This window comes from Primulina tabacum, chromosome 5 (assembly GCF_025594145.1).
Source record: "Primulina tabacum isolate GXHZ01 chromosome 5, ASM2559414v2, whole genome shotgun sequence".
NCBI lineage: Eukaryota > Viridiplantae > Streptophyta > Magnoliopsida > Lamiales > Gesneriaceae > Primulina > Primulina tabacum.
In genome coordinates, this window is record NC_134554.1 from 42,813,566 (window position 1) to 42,831,723 (window position 18,158).

General features: G+C 37.0%; 1 protein-coding gene across 3 annotated transcripts; it reads right to left on the reverse strand.

The window, feature by feature from the left end:
- Positions 1–2,570: 2,570 nt before the first annotated feature.
- Positions 2,571–17,820, reverse strand: LOC142547807 (uncharacterized). Of its 3 annotated transcripts, none has more exons than XM_075656274.1 (24): positions 17,615–17,820; positions 15,657–15,737; positions 15,464–15,563; positions 15,287–15,371; positions 15,146–15,195; positions 14,541–14,620; positions 14,330–14,389; positions 13,764–13,863; positions 13,600–13,677; positions 12,814–12,878; positions 12,584–12,652; positions 12,425–12,502; positions 12,246–12,341; positions 6,227–6,297; positions 5,998–6,075; positions 5,806–5,896; positions 5,410–5,505; positions 5,061–5,278; positions 4,863–4,971; positions 4,177–4,308; positions 3,977–4,084; positions 3,789–3,898; positions 3,580–3,681; positions 2,571–3,497 (listed from the first exon to the last, which is right to left on the reverse strand). In XM_075656274.1, exons 1-24 carry the CDS (start codon positions 17,657–17,659, stop codon positions 2,993–2,995), a joined length of 2,607 nt encoding a protein of 868 aa, XP_075512389.1. In that variant the 5' UTR covers positions 17,660–17,820; the 3' UTR covers positions 2,571–2,992. The 3 variants fall into 3 exon arrangements, with proteins under 3 accessions (XP_075512389.1, XP_075512388.1, XP_075512390.1); XM_075656273.1 differs by having other exon boundaries at positions 4,863–4,977; XM_075656275.1 differs by lacking the exon at positions 17,615–17,820 and adding an exon at positions 17,439–17,596 and having other exon boundaries at positions 4,863–4,977.
- Positions 17,821–18,158: the final 338 nt, after the last annotated feature.

Sequence of the window (18,158 nt, forward strand, 5' to 3'; positions counted from 1 at the left end):
GATGAACTCGGCAACAGACGTGTCCTCCTGTCGGAAACTTGTAAACTCTCTAGTCAGGCGTCCCCTGAAGTTTGGAGTGAAATACTTGCCATAGAATATATCGTTGAACTGATTCCAAGTGAGGGTGGTCAGATTGACCCATGCTTTGCTCCTTCCCACCATTGAGATGCATCGTCTCGCAGAATATAGGTGGCACCTCAGACCTTGTCAGCGTCCCCCATGTTTAGTTATCGAAAATTTAGCTCGAGAGACCTGATCCAACCCTCAGCAACAAACGGGTCCAGTGGTGCCAGAAAACTCTTTAGGATTCAGCCTCCTAAACAGCTCATAGACGTCCTGCTACGGCCTTGGAGCCTGCTGAGCTCGCTCCATCAGGTGAGCTATATATGCTATCTAGCAATCGGCCGAAGCATATATGCCACTACATATAAAAATTTGAAACTTGCTTTTAAAAATTAAATCCGATTAGCGAATAAATCAGCAATTAAAATTCATAGAAATGAACCACCCTACGTATCTTAACCCAAGCTCATTGACTAAGTTTCATAATTCATTTTAAAACTTAGACTGTAGTACCGGTTTTAACCCGAATCAACCCGAAACTCAACCCAAGTTTCCCAAACTTTAACCATGGCTTAATAGTACCTAACCAGACCTTAAACAAGCTAAATCAGACCAATTAAGACCCTCAAAGGATGCCCGGAAACCTGCTGGAGTTTTACGCAATAAATGACAAAACCCTTGCTTCACTACCTAGCCATATGCTCGACCATAGCCCAAACCAGCCTGGACCAGACCCGAACCAGACCCTCCTAGGACCAGACTGAACCCTCTTGCACCGACCTAGCCTTGGCCTGCCAGCCCCTGCGTGCTGGTTCACCTGAAAGCACAAAACATGGCCATCAGCATGCTTCCACCCTCTCGATCCAAGCCACACGCTAAGACCAGCCACCCATGGACCGTCCCGAGCCTCCACCCAGACCCACCAGGATCTGAACCACGGTTCAGATTGGACCCATGCACGCTGACCCTCTTCACTTACCCGATCGAGCCAAAAACGTCCCCAAAACCCTACGATCCGATCGGCCCTCTACATGACTTGATCCCGATTCGGTTCTAGTACTTAAACACCTTCAACCCTGCTGTGGTTCGACCCCTTAAACACCGAAACCTGGCAGCCCCTTCAAACCATGCCAAAAACGTGAGAATCAAGTGAGGAATAACCCTTCCAACATACATAACTCGGTAGATCTATCATATATCATGCAAAATCAATCAAAAATATGTAATATGGTGTGAACGATGAGAAAACGAAGGTGTAGGGCGTGTCTTTCCGTCTAAATGCTCCAAGAACTACACAAATGATGCGAGAGACGAACATCGGAGGGACGGGAAAACGTTCCTTAAGAAATCTCCTTGAAAAACCGGACGAAATTCTGCTGTGTGTGTGCTATCGTGAGGGAGTGGGGGAGGGAGCTAAGGTTTTGAGCGTAGGTTTTGAGTGAAAATAATGAGAAGAAAGGCCCCACATTCTACTATGTAGAAGAGTAGCAATTTACGCCCAAACTCCTATTAAAACAGGCTCATTAGGCTCAACAACACGTACGTAAAATATTTCGTTTTGAAAAGTTTCCAAAAATATTACCTCTCTCAAAAAGTCCTTAATTTTGTTAGAAGTCGATTACGAGTTTAAAATATGACTCGACGTGTAAAAATATCCTAACACCTTATTTTTCCGAAAATTACACATTAATTACGTCATATATTAAATAATTAATAAAACATTCATTTAATAAAAATATTTTTCTTAATCAGTAAACCATTTTTTTTTCTCGTCCAATCATCGAAAAATGCTAAAAGCCATGTTTAAACAATCAGATAATACTTCCTCCTCAAATATATACATGATTTTGGACATACATTTTAATGCAATTAAAATAATTTATTTAGATGTTTTATCATTTTCCTATATTTACATATAATTAGATTACATTATCGTGTTTTGACTTCTTCCCAAATACAACGTTGCTGAACACCCAAAATTCACAAAATACGAAATACCTGGTCATACATTGAGATGTGTTTCTAGAGACGTGATAAAACACTTGGCCTTCTAGAATATCAGTGTTAAAGAATTTTGTTTCTCTCTCTTCTGTTTTTCGTTTTTCCCCGAGGCTCATCTCGTCTCTCCCAACCCCAAAATATTCCTAGCCACATTCTTAACAAAAAATGAAGCTCCTTGCAAAACCGGAACTTCTGGGCAATTATTGATGCTATATGTCTAATTTCAATCATCAGGTTTCCCCCGTGACCATTATGTTAGCCAAGGTACATATATTCCACCGAGAAATACAAAAGAGGTTAGGAGAATGAGAGAAATAAAGCAAAAAGTTCGTTATTTCTTTCGTACATCCAATTTCCTCTTGCCTAAGCATCTCGGTAGTACTCTCATATGAAGAGCAACATGGATTCAGCCAAACCAACTGAACATAATCTTCCTCGACAACTATCATAATCTACATTTCCTCGCAGAAACGGACATGAAAACAAAACTAACCTCCATCAGGGTCCCTACCATTTCCCAGTTCGTATCAAATCCAAATCTTACATATGCAGAATAAGATTTCTGGCCTACCTTATATCAAATGTATATAATTCATATAAAACTAAGACGTAACATCATCAACTTAAAGCAGAAGGGACAGTGAACGAAGCAAAAAAACTTTAGCTAATGAAATTCTTACATCATGACAATTACTGAACCCAAACCAATAAAACCTAAACAAGAACAGCCTACTTAAGCACATCCTTCGGCACTCTTGCACGGTACTGTACAGTATCCTCTCCCAGAATCGAGGGTTTTTTGTTTGTTTGTACCCCTCACTGGTTTATATGGTCAAATTCTCTTGAAAAATTGACGTGTGCAGACTCCACCAGAATCGAGTAGAAGTAAACTATCATGAATGGCAATGAATAGTTCATTCATCGCAGCTCAAGATCCATTCACAGCCATTTCTGGTGAGGACTTTGATTGTAGCAAAGACAAGTCATCCCCACGTTGCCTATTGTCAGAAGAATCATGCAAACTATCAGAGAAGCTTCTAGAAGAAGCTTCTTCCGTATCAGTGTGGTTTTCCACTTCAACATTTTGACAATTGCCATAAGACTTAATATATCCTCTCTTTTCATGATTTGGTTCGGTAGAGTTCTTGTTCGCATCCAACTGGGAAGTGTTAAACGCGATAGTTGATGTTTTCTTACTGGGTAGTGCTGCCTGACTAAGGGTTGAGCACAAGGCAGCGAAAACACCTTCCCTCGGTTTTAAGCTTTTTGGAGAACGTTGCAACCTTTTGGCCTCAGGCTCCTCCTTTGAAACCAATTTACGTTTCAATTCTGTCCCTCCCTCATTTTCATTAGATGCATCTATCATTTTTCGAGCTGGCGGCCTATAATCCTCGTCATCTTCATCATCATCGTAGTCAACAAGTCCACCAGACCTTCATGCACAGGTGTTAAGTATTTAGCAAAACATTTATTTACGAACATAAAATTTACAACTCTAGTGAAGCCATAAAATACCTGGGCGATGGGTGGCCAGGTGCAGACCCATTAGCTACAGAAGCTTGAGTTTGGGACCGTTCTGCACTTGTCATTTGTGCGGATGCAGAATCTTCTTCATCGCTGATTTGAATCCACATTCTCACTCAGAAATATCAGTATTCTGAGTTCCAACATATACAGTGCATTCTACAAAAAGACAATCATTCAGTGATAAATGCATTACAAACCTGCCCTCGTTAAAATAATCCTCCTCTTCTTTCTCCAAAGCGCGCTCATCAGTTCGTTTTCTTTGGTCTAGCAGATTGCCAGTACTTGATGTACCCACACTTTCTAGAGACTGTAAATGCATAATGTATCATAATCACGTATGATTTTAAATTAGGTGAATCCACAGACAACATGAGAACAACTATACCTGCTCATATTTAACTTTCAGAGCTTGCATTGACGATAAACCCTTGAACTTGGCCAACTTGTCCCAGAATGTATCAACTAAATACCTGAGTAATATCTTCAAATTCTCCTGCAGAAGATATGCTTCAGAAAAACAATTGCTAGACGCAGATGGATGCATCAGTCATGCGTGCTAATGACCTATGGGAATATAAGCCCCACCTTTCGAATATATTCAAATAGTTCGAGAACAGAAGAATTCAGAAGATTGTAACGATCCCCATTAGCAACAAATGCATCCACTATTGGTTTGAAAAGGTTATTCTTCACAAAGTGATTCATCAGATGCTCATCCTGCAACAAATCGTAGACAATCACTGGTGAATTGATAGTTGAAATAAATACAGAAACACTCCAGTGATCACTCTAGTTTAGGAAGAATTAAACAAACAGACTCATAAATTTTTTCATGAGAACCAGTCAACTTAACAAGGGAGAGAGGCCGAACAGAACAAGTTCAAATTCTTTTAAGTATTTCATTTGCCCATTGCACAGGGTTCTTTTATCAAGAGATATTAGAATGTCATATTTGTCGAAGGAAATGGAAGTAAATTATAGTCATTATGCAATCTGTGAGCAAACTTTGCCCGCATGAAAGCAGGAAACTAATCGATCACATATTTTGAAGGTTCATACTCTTACATAGTCAGGAAAGTTGGAAGTCAACAAGAAATAAATAATGAAAACAAATTTTCGATTAAAATAATAACATAAATGTATGCCCATAGGCTAGTAAAACTTCTTCACATAATTTTGCTCACCGAGGTAATAAAAAGTTTCAAGACAAAGCAATCTCTTTCTTCAAAACATCACTCATGAGAGTTAGAAAGGTAGAACTATTAACTTACATTCTGTGAAATAAGCGTCCTCACAAATCTAACTGCAGCAACAATAAGATACTTTTCTCTTCTTCTTGTCAGATACAAAATCTTATCGATCACGTTATTAAGAAGAAAACTGCATCTATAAACAATGGCGCACAAGTTCAAAAAGAAATCTAATGTCAAATATACAGCTAATAAATACACAAGGAACAGAGAAATTACTTTATTCTATATGGATGGTGCAAAACACAGAAGCATAGAAGGTCACATATACTCAATAGTATTTCAGGCTTCACATGACTCTGATTCCTAGGTCCTCCATCCGAGCCCGTGTACTTGCTGAAAATTTCCCCAGCACTCTTTGGAGGGCATGAAGATGTTATAACATCAATTATTTGTCCCAAGTGTTTCTCATAGAAAATTTCCACAGTAGTTTCTCGCTGCAACAAAATTAAATCATGTACAAGACAAGGACCAACTATATTTTAGATAAACAGATGAGGATCACAATGGAACTGAGGAGAGACTGAGGGAGGGTGAGACTGTGTTCAATGAGAATTAGACAGTGCACCTGTGATCCAGATGTATAAGAGTCCAAGAGACTACGAAGAATCTCAACAAATTGGCAATGCATATCATCTCCAAAATCTGTTAACATATTTTTCACCTACAAATCAAGAAGCCGCTGTAATTATTAAAGTTAACAAAAATTATTAAACATTGATTCAACTTTAAACCTTTTTCCTTCCTATAATTTTTAAAATTTTACACTTAAAAACACAAGATATGTATAAAACAGTGTGAAGTACTCCCAATGAAGAGAAGTGATGATGCAATAATCAACTTAGAACGCTAATTATATTTTCCCACAAAAAAGTGATATTTTCACCACCTTAAAAAGAAGTGCCAAAAATTTGTATAGATTGTGAAAACCTAAAGACTAAATACTCGCAGTCATATAACTTACAAGAAGTCCAAAGAGAACCCCTTCCTGCTGACTCACGTAACCACGCAAAATATTTGGATCTTGGTTTAGGAAAAGAACGAGGATGTCTGTTCTGCATCATCACAACAATTTAACATCAGATATTATCCGAAATAGAGACTAAATGAGAAGAGGAAAAAAATTGGTTCCTAGACTAATGATTTAATTCATCACCCAGTCAATACAAGCTTCTTGTCTACACTTTGCAAGACATCAGCAACGATATCAAATATGCCTTCAGTGACAAGATCTCTACAAGCATAAAGAAAGCACAAACAACATAGTTGAAGAAAGATGTTAGCAGAGTACAATGAAATTTTGAAAGTGTCTTAAATTAGAAACTATTTAGTAGGTTTAATAAATTTCAAAAGAACAGCAAGTAATATAAAAATATTCAACTTACCTAAATAGACGAAGCTGATGGACCATTTGTAAGCTCTTACTTAAGGTACAAAATTCATGTAAGAAGTATACCTACGCCAACATAAAGATCGCAAACAAAGTTTCTTAAAGGTCCAAGGTGAGACAGGAACCACCAGGTTCTCTCTTGACCACTTAAAATATAATATAAATATAAACATAAAATACAGGGAAAAAAATCAAAATGATTCAGAAATTCATGCATCAAGAACAAAAATCAACTTTGGATGTCAATTTTGCATGATATCATGTATTCAGTTTAAATAGAAATATACAAAAGTCTACAGTTTTCCCTAAATCCCTTGCTGCTTAGGGGTTTCTGAAGACACTAGTCTGATAATTACATTGGGGAGTTGAAGAACAATCCCAGGAAAAATCCTCAAAATGTGTGAGTTCACAGATCGAAGAACTACACAAATTAACATTTGTAAGTGCAATAACACAGTATGCCTGTAAAATATTTTAATCCACATAGCACATTCATCATTCTTGAAAATCATTTCGGCATGATAAAGACTCAATAAACTGGTTTTGCGTTTATAACTTTCGCTATTTGTCCAAATTGAGACGCAAGCTCCATTGAAAAAAAGTTTGTCATTTACAAGCCCATAAAGATTTGAACTAACAAGTTTCCTCTCTGGTAATCTGATGTCGAAATTCATGCCCAAGGATCCAGATTCCAGAGATAGCAATAATAGATTTTACACATCAAAGAATCATAGAAACTTAGGAGTTTGAGAATCCAGAAGCCTGATAATAGGTTGTGAGGTTACAGCTTACTCAATGTATGTAGTCAAAGCAATTACAAAGTCCAAGAGCTATTTAAAATCTTATGTTCCACCTGTTACAAACTTCTCTGCCATATGAATAGCACTTGATTCTGCCACTGAAATCAATTCATTATATTCCCAGTACAGTTAATTCATGGAACAATCTCTAATCTTTTGGGCTTTTTTTTTTTTAACAATCAACAGCATTAGCCCCACCATGAAATTTTTTCAAGTCATAAACACTGACATTTGAACCAACCTCAGGCACAATTTGGACCAACATATTTTGGTAATTAAACAGAAAATTTCCTATTATATGCAAATGTTTATTTAGATGAGCAACCACGGTAGAGCTATTCAAACATAAACCCATAAAGGACATAAACTCATAACATATTGTAGCCATATTCCGCACGGGAGGTTCTTAAAAGATGCAAATGACAAGCAAAAACACTAATAGAGAGCATAACCTAGTCCAAAATACAAATGGCTAATTGATATGTAAAACGGATATACTAATTCTAAGCAGGCTGGATGTCAAAAAGAATTTAAAAGGTAAACTTTTGAAGGTGGAGCAAACTGGTCTCACAAGACAATTAGTTACAAGTCAAAACATCATGATTGCCATGGTAAATGAGTGATGTCACCATTCCATGTCGTCGATTTAGCATCTAATTAACGTGATAATGTTAAGATTGTTGATGTCTAGTCACACTTCACTTGTTGCTTTTGTTAATATTGCCCTGGTTTATAGGGATGTAGTTTAGGTTTGAAAATTGAATCATTCCTAAAAAGATTCACGTCTTTAGGTTATGTGAACGTGGTTGCACTTTGATTTACATTTCTGTTTTGTAATTCTTATATAAAGCCAATATATTATTCATCCAATAAAGTGAGCTTTTGAACCAACAATTTTGTGTTTAGAGTTTAAGAGTACAACAAAGTGGTATCAGAGCCCGACAACAGGGGCCTGATCGAGTGCAGTTAAAAACAGCAATCTCCTACGAAGAGAGAAAGAGAGAGAGAGAAACAAAAGCTGAGAAGGAGCGAACAATTTGACAAGATAGAGTGAAACAATTAGCGGGATCAAGAAAAAGAGGGGGAGGGTGGGGGAGTGAGATGGCAGCTGAAGGAAGCAGTTTCGTACAAACTGCCATACCAAAGTTCGATGGTCTCTTTGACCATCGGGCTATCTGTTAGGTGAGATTTATTAATGAGGTGGGGCCCACACATTAAATAAATTAATATAAATTGAAATCCGACATCGGAAAGTTTACAGAAGTTGTAGGAGGGAATTAGTTATAAATAGAGCTCAATTCCTTCAGTTATTGTATCACAAAATCAAAAGCTTTTCAGCTTTGATAAAAAGAGAATGCATAGAAAAAAGAGTGTAATTTTTTTTTGAGTGCGGGAATTCTCTTGTGTGAGTTAGAGAAATTATTTTCTCGGTATACTCGGGGTTTGGGAGTGAGAAATATTGAGTGTATTGGTGTATACACTTGTTGTAATATTTCTTCCGGTTATAAAAGTTGCAGTGCTCCGTGGACGTAGCCTATATTGGGTGAACCACGTAAATCTTTATGTTCTTGTTGATTATTTTATTCCGCATTTTTGGGTACTATTATCATCTTGATCGGCACATGGAGAATTTTTGGTAGAGACAGGAATTCTCACAATAGAAGATGAGACTGAGCTGACACAGGCACAAAAGAAAACAATCGAGGGGCAGCGATTGAAGGATCTAAAGGTCAAAAACTACCTTTTTCAGGCTCGAAAAAGAGACATTAGAAACACAACCCTTAATCCACTCTCTCCATCTAACACAAATCATTTCTTTTGAAGAACAAAGTCCATGTTACTGTACGCATTTTCCAAATCAACGTTAAGCACCTAACCTTTCTTCTTTTTCTGATGCATTCCTCTACTATTTCATTTGCGATAAGACAACAATCTAAAATATGTCTCCCTTGAATAAATGCACACTAGTTTTCCTCTATTGTGTCGCTCAAGACTTGCTTCAACCTGCTGGTTAAGACTTTAGCTAAGATCTTGTACATGCTCGTTATCACGCTAATTGGTCTAAAGTTTTAACCTTGATCGCTTCTTGTTTCTTTGGGATCAGACAAAAGTAAGTTTCATTAATGATACCATTAACAATGCCTCCTTCGAAAAATTCAGCAAACACCTTCGTTCAATCCGCTTTAACTGTATCCCAACACTTTTGATAGAAAGCCAAGGTAAACCGTCCGGCCCTGGAGCTTTCAATCCATCGCTTTTTTAATCTCTTCCTCAAAAATGGAATCTCCAACTCCTCTGCTTCAAGCCTATCTAAAGGGCTCCACTCCAACCCGTCGAAACCCCCCATCACCATCCGATTTCCTATAAAGATTCTTGTAAAACCGATAATGGTCTCTTCAATCTGGCTCTCCTCCATAACCACAGACCCATCCTCCAATTCCACCTTATCTATCACTGACCTGTTCCTTCGATTATTTAGTAAGGCATGGAAAGATTTGGAATTTTAATTCCAAGAAAGACAGGTCATGCAGTCTTAATTCCCCGATCAAATTGTCAAAACACGACATGCTCGTAGTATTTGAAAGCCTATTTGTCACGTCCCGAGACCGAGACGTCGGTGACATCCGGCATTGTTAATCAAAAAACAATAAGACTCGTAGCAAATAGCTAAATACCAGTCTATTTCATAAAATTCCATTGTCTTTATATTAAAGGAAAAATACAGAGGTTGCGAAGCGAAAAGTACAAACATTACTAAGAAAGACAAAGGAACACTAATGGGCTTGAACATCCAGAACTTGAATTACTTCCTTCTAATTCTTTACCATCCCTAGAACTGCTCCTGCTCCTGCTCCTTATGTTTTACATGTTATTCATTTTCATCTGGAGAGGGACGTAAGGGAGGTGAGCGTTTTGGGAAACACTCAGCAAGCGGAGCCGATCGAATACCAGAAAACATTTGATACATAATACTTTTGAAACATTCTTCTTTTTACGTAGCAGTATATCAAAGTTGAATGCATAGTTGTCAAGGGCACAAGGCGCACCGAGGCACACAAGGGCTCTGGAGCCTGAGGCGCAAGGCGCAAGGCGCGCGCCTTATCGAAGCAAGGCGCACATTTTTTATTTTTTAAAAAAATATATTTATCTTAGAATAATATATTAAAATATGAAATAATTAAGTCACAATGTCACACAAAACAACAAATAATTAATAAGTTCATAATAATAAGTAACACGATTAAAATTCTTCAATCATCCAAATCAAGTTCATCTTCTTCCATCAAATCATTAGAGTCCCTAGAACTTTCGGTCTACATCACCCCATGTCAAATCATCATCCCTAAAGACTAGATTATTTTCTTCGTTGTCCAATCCTCCCATCAACCATTCATTGCTATCATCGATATCATCCAATGAAATAGGATCAATTTTGTCGCGCAAATCATATCGACGTTTCAATGCCCTGTTATATTTAATGAAGACTAGATCATTCAAACGCTTCTGCGCCAACCTGTTTCTTCTTTTCGAATGAAGCTGCAAAAATTTTAAAATACATTTATCCTTCGTGAATTGTTCAAGGTTGGGTTTAAGGTTGGGTTGGGCCTTTTACATTTAAGTTAATATTTAAAAAAAAACAGAGAAGTTGTATTTTCAAAATGCAACTTCTCTGTTACTGAATTTAAAAAAAAAAGGCAATCTCAGGCGCGCCGAGAGCCCTTCCAAAGCGATCCCAGGCGCGCGCCTGGGCTCGCCTTTGTGAATCGTTGCGCCTGGGATTTCCCTAGGCGCAACGCCCGCGCCTGGTGGCGCCTCTCGCTTTGAGGCGAGAGGCGCTCGCCTTTGACAACTATGGTTGAATGAACAGAAGTCAAACATTGAACAAATCAGAGCTTCAGAGTTGGATGAACAGAAATCAGACTTAGAACAAATCAGAACTTCGAATCAGAACATTTCAGAACAGAACTTATCAGACAAACAGATTATAATGATTATAGGCTATCCTTGATCTTGGGCTCCCTCTAGGGCCTTCCCCTGTAAATAGGCTTCCTCTGGAGCCTTTTTCCGCATTCGGGCTCCCTCTGGGGCCTCCTCCCGCATTCGGGCTCCTTCTGGAGCCTTTTCCCTCACAGGTTTTCCCGATGCACCATTATCAGATTCAAACAGATAACTTATCGTTCGAAGACGAATTGGTTCAAACAGAATGACACCAACATAGAACGAAATGGAGAAGCATAAACGAACAAACAGATGGAAAAAAACGATTTTGAAGCAACTTGGAATTTCGAAATCATCACTTGTACATAACATTCAGTAGACGATCGAATTTTAAAACATATATAATCTTTAAAATATATAAACCCACTTACCTGAAAGATTGTTCCAAAAATCTTGGAATGTACAAGTGGGAATTTGACACTGAAAAACCAGTCACCTTGCAAAAATGTTTGCGCTTAATTGAACCGTTAGGATCTATCTGAATTTTGGATATGTTGCTCCAAACACGTGTAGTATATTCTGAACGGTGGAGATCAAATTTGGACGTGTAAAACAATGAGCAAAACTTTCTGAAATTGAGCAGAATTTTTGGTACTCGAAAATTACAACTTTTGGAGAGAACTTTTGATGTTATTTTGGTGTGATTTCACTCATTTCTTTGCCACTGTTTATGGGCACCAATGTGACTTTAGGCCTTCCTCCCCTATACCAAAAGTTGCATGGTTTATGGCATTAATCACCAATGTGACTTTAGATCTTCCCCTTCCATATCAAAGGTTGCATGGTTTATGGCATTAATCACCAATGTGATTTTTTACTTTCCCCTTCCATACCAAAGGTTGCATGTAATACATAATACTTTAAAAACCTTCTTCTTTTACATAGCATAGTATATCAGAGTTGGATGAACATTTTTTTTATATAAAAAACTAGAATTTTATTATAATAATGATAGAGTTCACACTTCCGTTGTTGGTTCTGTTAATATTGCCCTGGTTTATACGGATGTAGTTTAGGTTTAAATTCCTGTAACAGATTCACCACATCTTTAGGTTATGTGAACGTTGTTGCACTTTGTTTTACATTTCTACTTTGTAAGGCTTTAATAAAGTGAGCTTTTGAACCTACAATTTTGTGTTTAGAGTTTGAGAGTACAACCGCTAAATCTTTAAACATGTGGTAAAGACTAAATCGGTAATCGGTATCAATGTTTACCAAAGTTTTTTTTGTTTCCATTTCTGTAGTAGAAGACTTCAGCTTTGAAAACAATTCCTTAATGAAAGTGTTATCATCTTTTAACAGAGAAACAACCTACAAAAAAATCAAACAAAATAAATTTGGTTTACAAAAGAAACATGATATGAAGTGCAGAATAAATTTGAAAATAGTCTTACAATTGCATTATTTGAATGAATAATAGAATTAAAATTGACAGTAATGGCTTCATCCAGTGCTCTGGGCCAAACGACATCCTGGAAGAGGCAATTCAAGGTGTAAATGGAATTCATTAACGCAACTACATGGAAAATACGATCTGTATTTGACAGGGATACCTTCAGATAACTAACTCTGTAAGTTTGATGTATTTTCGAACGAACTACAGGATCTTTAATAGGTATGACCTGAAACAAGCTCACATTAGTAGAATTGGAAATATAAAGGGACCACTTCAACTCCCAACACCAATTAGCAACATCCTTGTCAGCAGAATTTGCATTATCACTTCTATGTGGTATGGTGGTAGGGTAGGGAAGGCAGATCGGAGAAGTAAGTGAAATTATACCTCTTTAAATACCACATGCTCTTTTAGAAACTTGCGATGTTGAACATGAGGTACCTCCGGATCATCTGTTCAGACAATTTGAAGCAATTCAATTAAACCTAGAAAAAGGTGGCAACCAGAGAGAGAGCCAGGCTAACAATCAAACATCCAGAATGCACTAACAACACGAGATCGTAATGCCTAATGCAATCCTAGCACAATAGAGTAGGCATGCACTTATGATTCATCGTGTTTCAGTTCTTTGGAGACACTTTCAGTTCATATTAAGCTGGAACAAATAACTAGATAACGTATGGAGATAAAGATTAACATAGGGAAAGGGTTCAAAAGCCTACTAGAGAGTGTAATAAATGAGAAAATGCTGTCAGAAAAGATTCAATAATCCATGGAATTTCAAAGTGAAAAAAATATATTAACGGATTCAGCGCCCCATAATCTCTACAAACACTTCAATATACAGAATAAAACATCACATGACGCCACACTGAGTAACGGTAAGATTGAACACAAGTTCGTGTGGTCATTTACAATGGGAAGAGCGATACAAGTCATATGACTGGGATGATATCTAAATAACACTCCAATCGACTAGCCCTAAGACAGACTTTACAACATAGAAACATATCAAGAAAAATGTGATGGACAATGATAAGATTAACCACCTATCTCGACTAAAGTAGCCACAGGACAAGTTCAATAAAACCTTGGGAAATTCAGTTATCTATTTGAGAAAAAGTAAAAGGACTGGAGAGAAGGAGGGGATGAGGGATGAGAGAAAGGAGATACATTCAAAGCAGCCGATTATATCCATGATCAACTCATCACTAAATATTCTCTCAAAGATCTGAGGACTGTTCAATAGAACTGCAAGGTTCATAAAGCATTGTTAGACAAACACTAATCCACAAACATGGAATAACATGCCTAAGTGCTGTAGCAACGATATTTACTGATTCCTCTGATAATCTTGAAGATCATGCGGAGACCATCTATGTTTTCCAGGTCTTCACACATCCTAAACAAGTCCATCAGCTTCCGAAAAAAATCTTGCTGCATCACAGATGAGATCCAGTTCCATTAATACTTACTAATAACTTGAGCCAAGCAAATAATAAAAATAAATTAGCATTGCCAGAAAATAAAATGACACGAAAAACAATTTAGAAATTAGAGTCCAACTTAATCCTCGGAAAATGGATGTTCAAAAAATTGATGAAAGAGGGAAACGACATCATCAATCATTTGATCAAATAATTTATTTCATCAGCTCATTTTAGGAAACTATCCACAAACTCCTACAAAGGGTGAAATATAATTTAAAACAACAAACTCCAGGTCATACACTAACAAAGATTCCGCCTGTCAACCTTTTTGATTGTGCAACTAGCTGTTTACTTGAGGATTGCTTTGATAAAGAACATGAGCAAAACAAGACAAATATAAGAAATGAACCAAATAACAATACAAACATAATGTCCAAGGCATATTGCCAAGGTGTTTACTCAAGAGTGCTTACATCATGCAATATAAGTTCGGCCACATGAATCTGATCTGCAATGCCACTCTCAACCACTGTCTGCAAAGAGAAAAGAAACCTAGCAGTAACTTTAAGTACATTCAAATATGTAAATTTCATGCGTCACAAGAGCCACAAAGAAAACTAAACCACTGCAGAATCATGATATATGTATTTTTTGGGGAAGGAGATGGTGGAGAAAGGAAGGTACCTTAAGTATCAAAGGAAGAGTGGACAGCTCAACTGAAGGTAACTCCCTCAACTTGCTGTCAGCGTTGTGGTATGTTTCATCTGAAAAATGGCTCAGCATAAATGGAGCATCACATCTATATCTTTATGCCAGGATATGCTATAAACTGAACGGACTTTTCCACAAGAAAAGGCTGAATCCATTCCACCAAATCCAGATGATAAAAAAACAGATACTTATAAGTGACGCTATAATAGCTACTTAGCTATCTAGTCAGAAGGAAATTGAGTCTCAAAGCCTACAAGTAAGCTTCAAGAGTGTAATAAGATCACATTTTGATAAGATTGCTGTTGTTAGTGATCCATTAATTGAAAAAGGAATTATAATACAGAATGCAACATATAGTTGTTCGGCGTCACTTGAAATCATTCACAAGGAAAAATAAAAATGTTAATATTCTTCCCAGCCCTCTCAAACACACCAGGTTTTCATTATACCACTCTGTTTCATAGATTAGTACGAAGGCATAAGTTTGGGAAGCAAAGAGAGTAAAGAAGGCATAAAATAAATTACCAAAAAACCAAAAAAACAAATAACAAGCAAACAAAGAAATCGACATCGCATACCAGTAAGTGAGCTAAAGTGCATATTCCTTTGAATGCTACATATATGGTCCCTGAAAAAAAAAACAGGTAAACTAAACATTGAAATTAAATAGCAAGTGAATGGAAGAACAATAATAGGTATAAAATATATCTGATACTAGCCATATATATGAGCAACCGGTAGTCTCTTGGAAGCTTAGAGCCAATTCAGTTGAAAACTCAGGATCCCTCCATGAAATGATTGTATCTGAAGGTATATAAGATCAAATATAATCAATAGAAACTGGAAGAAGCATAAGTATTTTTTTTTAAAGGGAACTAATTATAACAAAAAGATACCTTCTTGCTTACGATAAATATCATCAGAGCTGATGCGATGTAAAAGTAATGTTTCATTGTCCTCTTCATCAATAACAAACAGTCCTAGATCTTCTGACCTCTGGAACACAAGTGACAATGTTTCAATCTCATACTGGAATGTTATTATGCTAAGAAGAGACTGTTAATAAAGGGAACCACAAAAATGTCAAACCTCCAGATAATCAACAGTGACGTGGCCAGTTCCTTGATCATCCCATTTCCCATCCTCATTCAGGCGATATACTTTAACACGCTGAAAGAAAGACAAAAACAAGTGAGGTATGAGAGAACAAATTTCTGTGTACACAAATATTAATTGGGTAGCAAACACCTATGTATTAAGCAATTTTTAAGTTTATGTTACGAATACGTAATCAATGAATGCGGGATAGAAAAAATGGTAGAACACACTGCATCTTCCATGGATGCAAAGTAAGGATGCAAATTTGTTAAGGGCACAACAAACACTAAGGCACAAGCTGAGTCATGTCTTATTGAGGCACAACGCACTGAGGAATAATTTTTTATTTATTTAGAATCTAAACATGCGAATAAATTTTTTAATGACACTTAATATAGACTTCACAAAGCATTAAACAACAACAAAACAATCATTAATGCACAAGTGAAGTATGACAATATTTATTTTCAGCTACACAAAACTTTAAACTAAACTAGAAACGGGCCTTGTGCCTTTAGGCACATCAAGATGTGTGGACAAATGTGTGACTTATGTCCAAGACCCTCTCCTTACTAAAAAGATACAACTTAGTATATCTTTAGATGCTAAGGTTAGCCTCAATGCGCTTTGTGGGATATTAGTAACTATATAAGAGTGTAGGAAACAAGACAGCCAGCATGCGTCCACCAGCTGTTAGAATAAAATATTTCCCTCAGCCGACCTCGCTGTTATATTAAACCCATGGAAGAACTAAGCAACTCTATCGACAGAGGTGAGACATAAAATTGACACCAATAGCAATAATTTGATTGAATAAAATGATAAATATCCAGGAAATTTCTGTAAATTCCTGAACAGTCAAACTATGATTCTAGACATGGCTATTTGATCCTCAAATATGATTATATCAAAAGGTGCATGCTGCATCTTTCTCTGGTTTATAAATGAAGATCACTCTTCCTAGTATGTAAATACATGCAGAGGTGGTAGTTAATCAGGGATAGAAAACCCAACAATACTATTTTCCAGAGGCTGGTATAACATGAGGCTGTTATAAAAGAGGAAGCAGCTAGCCAGCACCAGAAGGATGAGAACTTGTACACTTCCTGGGGAAATCTCGCAAATTTCACAATTCAATATCATCTATAAACTATAAACATGAATCACGATCACCAGTATTCTCAGTATGATGCAAGGCCATGCTATCCTACAACTGCCTTTTCCTAGCATGATTGCCATAAACCATACAGTTATGCACAACCATTCAATTCTCAATTAACCATGTTAGGTTAATTGTCAATCAATTTTCTACTTCACCAAATTGTTTCATCACAATAATTTCATTATACATCTACTTAGGATAAACAAAACGTCATAACATGCTAGTATATCAACTAGTTTTTGGTGATTAATTAAAAATTATTATAGCTCCAAAATGTCGATCAGGTCCCCATTTCAAAAGCCTAATAGGTGCGAGCTTTGAGACTTCAGACCAAGTAGCCAATTATCAAGAGCTTCTAATTCCTTTATATGCTGCATATCTTTTCATGTGGACGCCAAAGTTCTTGCTGGATTCATTCTCAAATCCATCAGACAAAAGAAAATAATTTGTTCATAGGAGTGGTAGCCTCGGGCATTTATAGACCAGTGTACACGGAAACGACAGAACTAATGGCAAGTGCCATCCACAGTAAACAATCAAATATTTATCAAACAAACTAGATGTTTCTCCATTTAAACAAGAACTAGCTGAATGAGCAGCTTAAAACGCGCTTGGAAGCTAGAAAAATGCATCGGCGTCTGCTCTTGGAGCCGAAATTAAAAAACTTCCAGGGCAAAATTCAACCCATTAAAGTATAACAGATAGGGTTCACAATTAGTCGTCCTTGGGGGAATTTTGAAGAACGCCTCAACACAATACAACGATCCTCGCTTAACTATATCCTGACCTGCATGGAACTGCTGGCGTTTGGCGATTTCTCTTGCGCGCCCATGTAAATAAATAGCTTCCCCCAGGAATCAGCCAAAAAAGCAAAAATTGAATTGCTGGACTTTTTTATTACAATTTAGGGTTTATCGAACTATGACGTTAAAAAGTTCCTCTCTCTCTGCTCTCATACTTTTTAATGAAATTTCTCTGAGCCCGCCCGGCCTTTGATGTACAGGTCTTCCCATCAAATTACATTTTTACCCATGCTTCAATCCATAAATCACGGGCTGCGCCACTCTTCTCATGTGCGGGAGCAAGGTGACACGGAAGTCTTTTTATTTTTAAAAAAAAATTCCTAACATTTTCATATAATATATTTAAGAGTAAGTTTTTTCTAAGACGGTCTCATAAATCTTTATCTATGAGACGGGTCAATCCTACCATTATTCACAATAAAGAGTAATATTTTTTTCATGGATGACCCAAATAAGAGATCTGTCTCACAAAATATAACTTGTGACGTGAGACTGTCTCACACAAGTTTTTACCTATATTTAAAATAT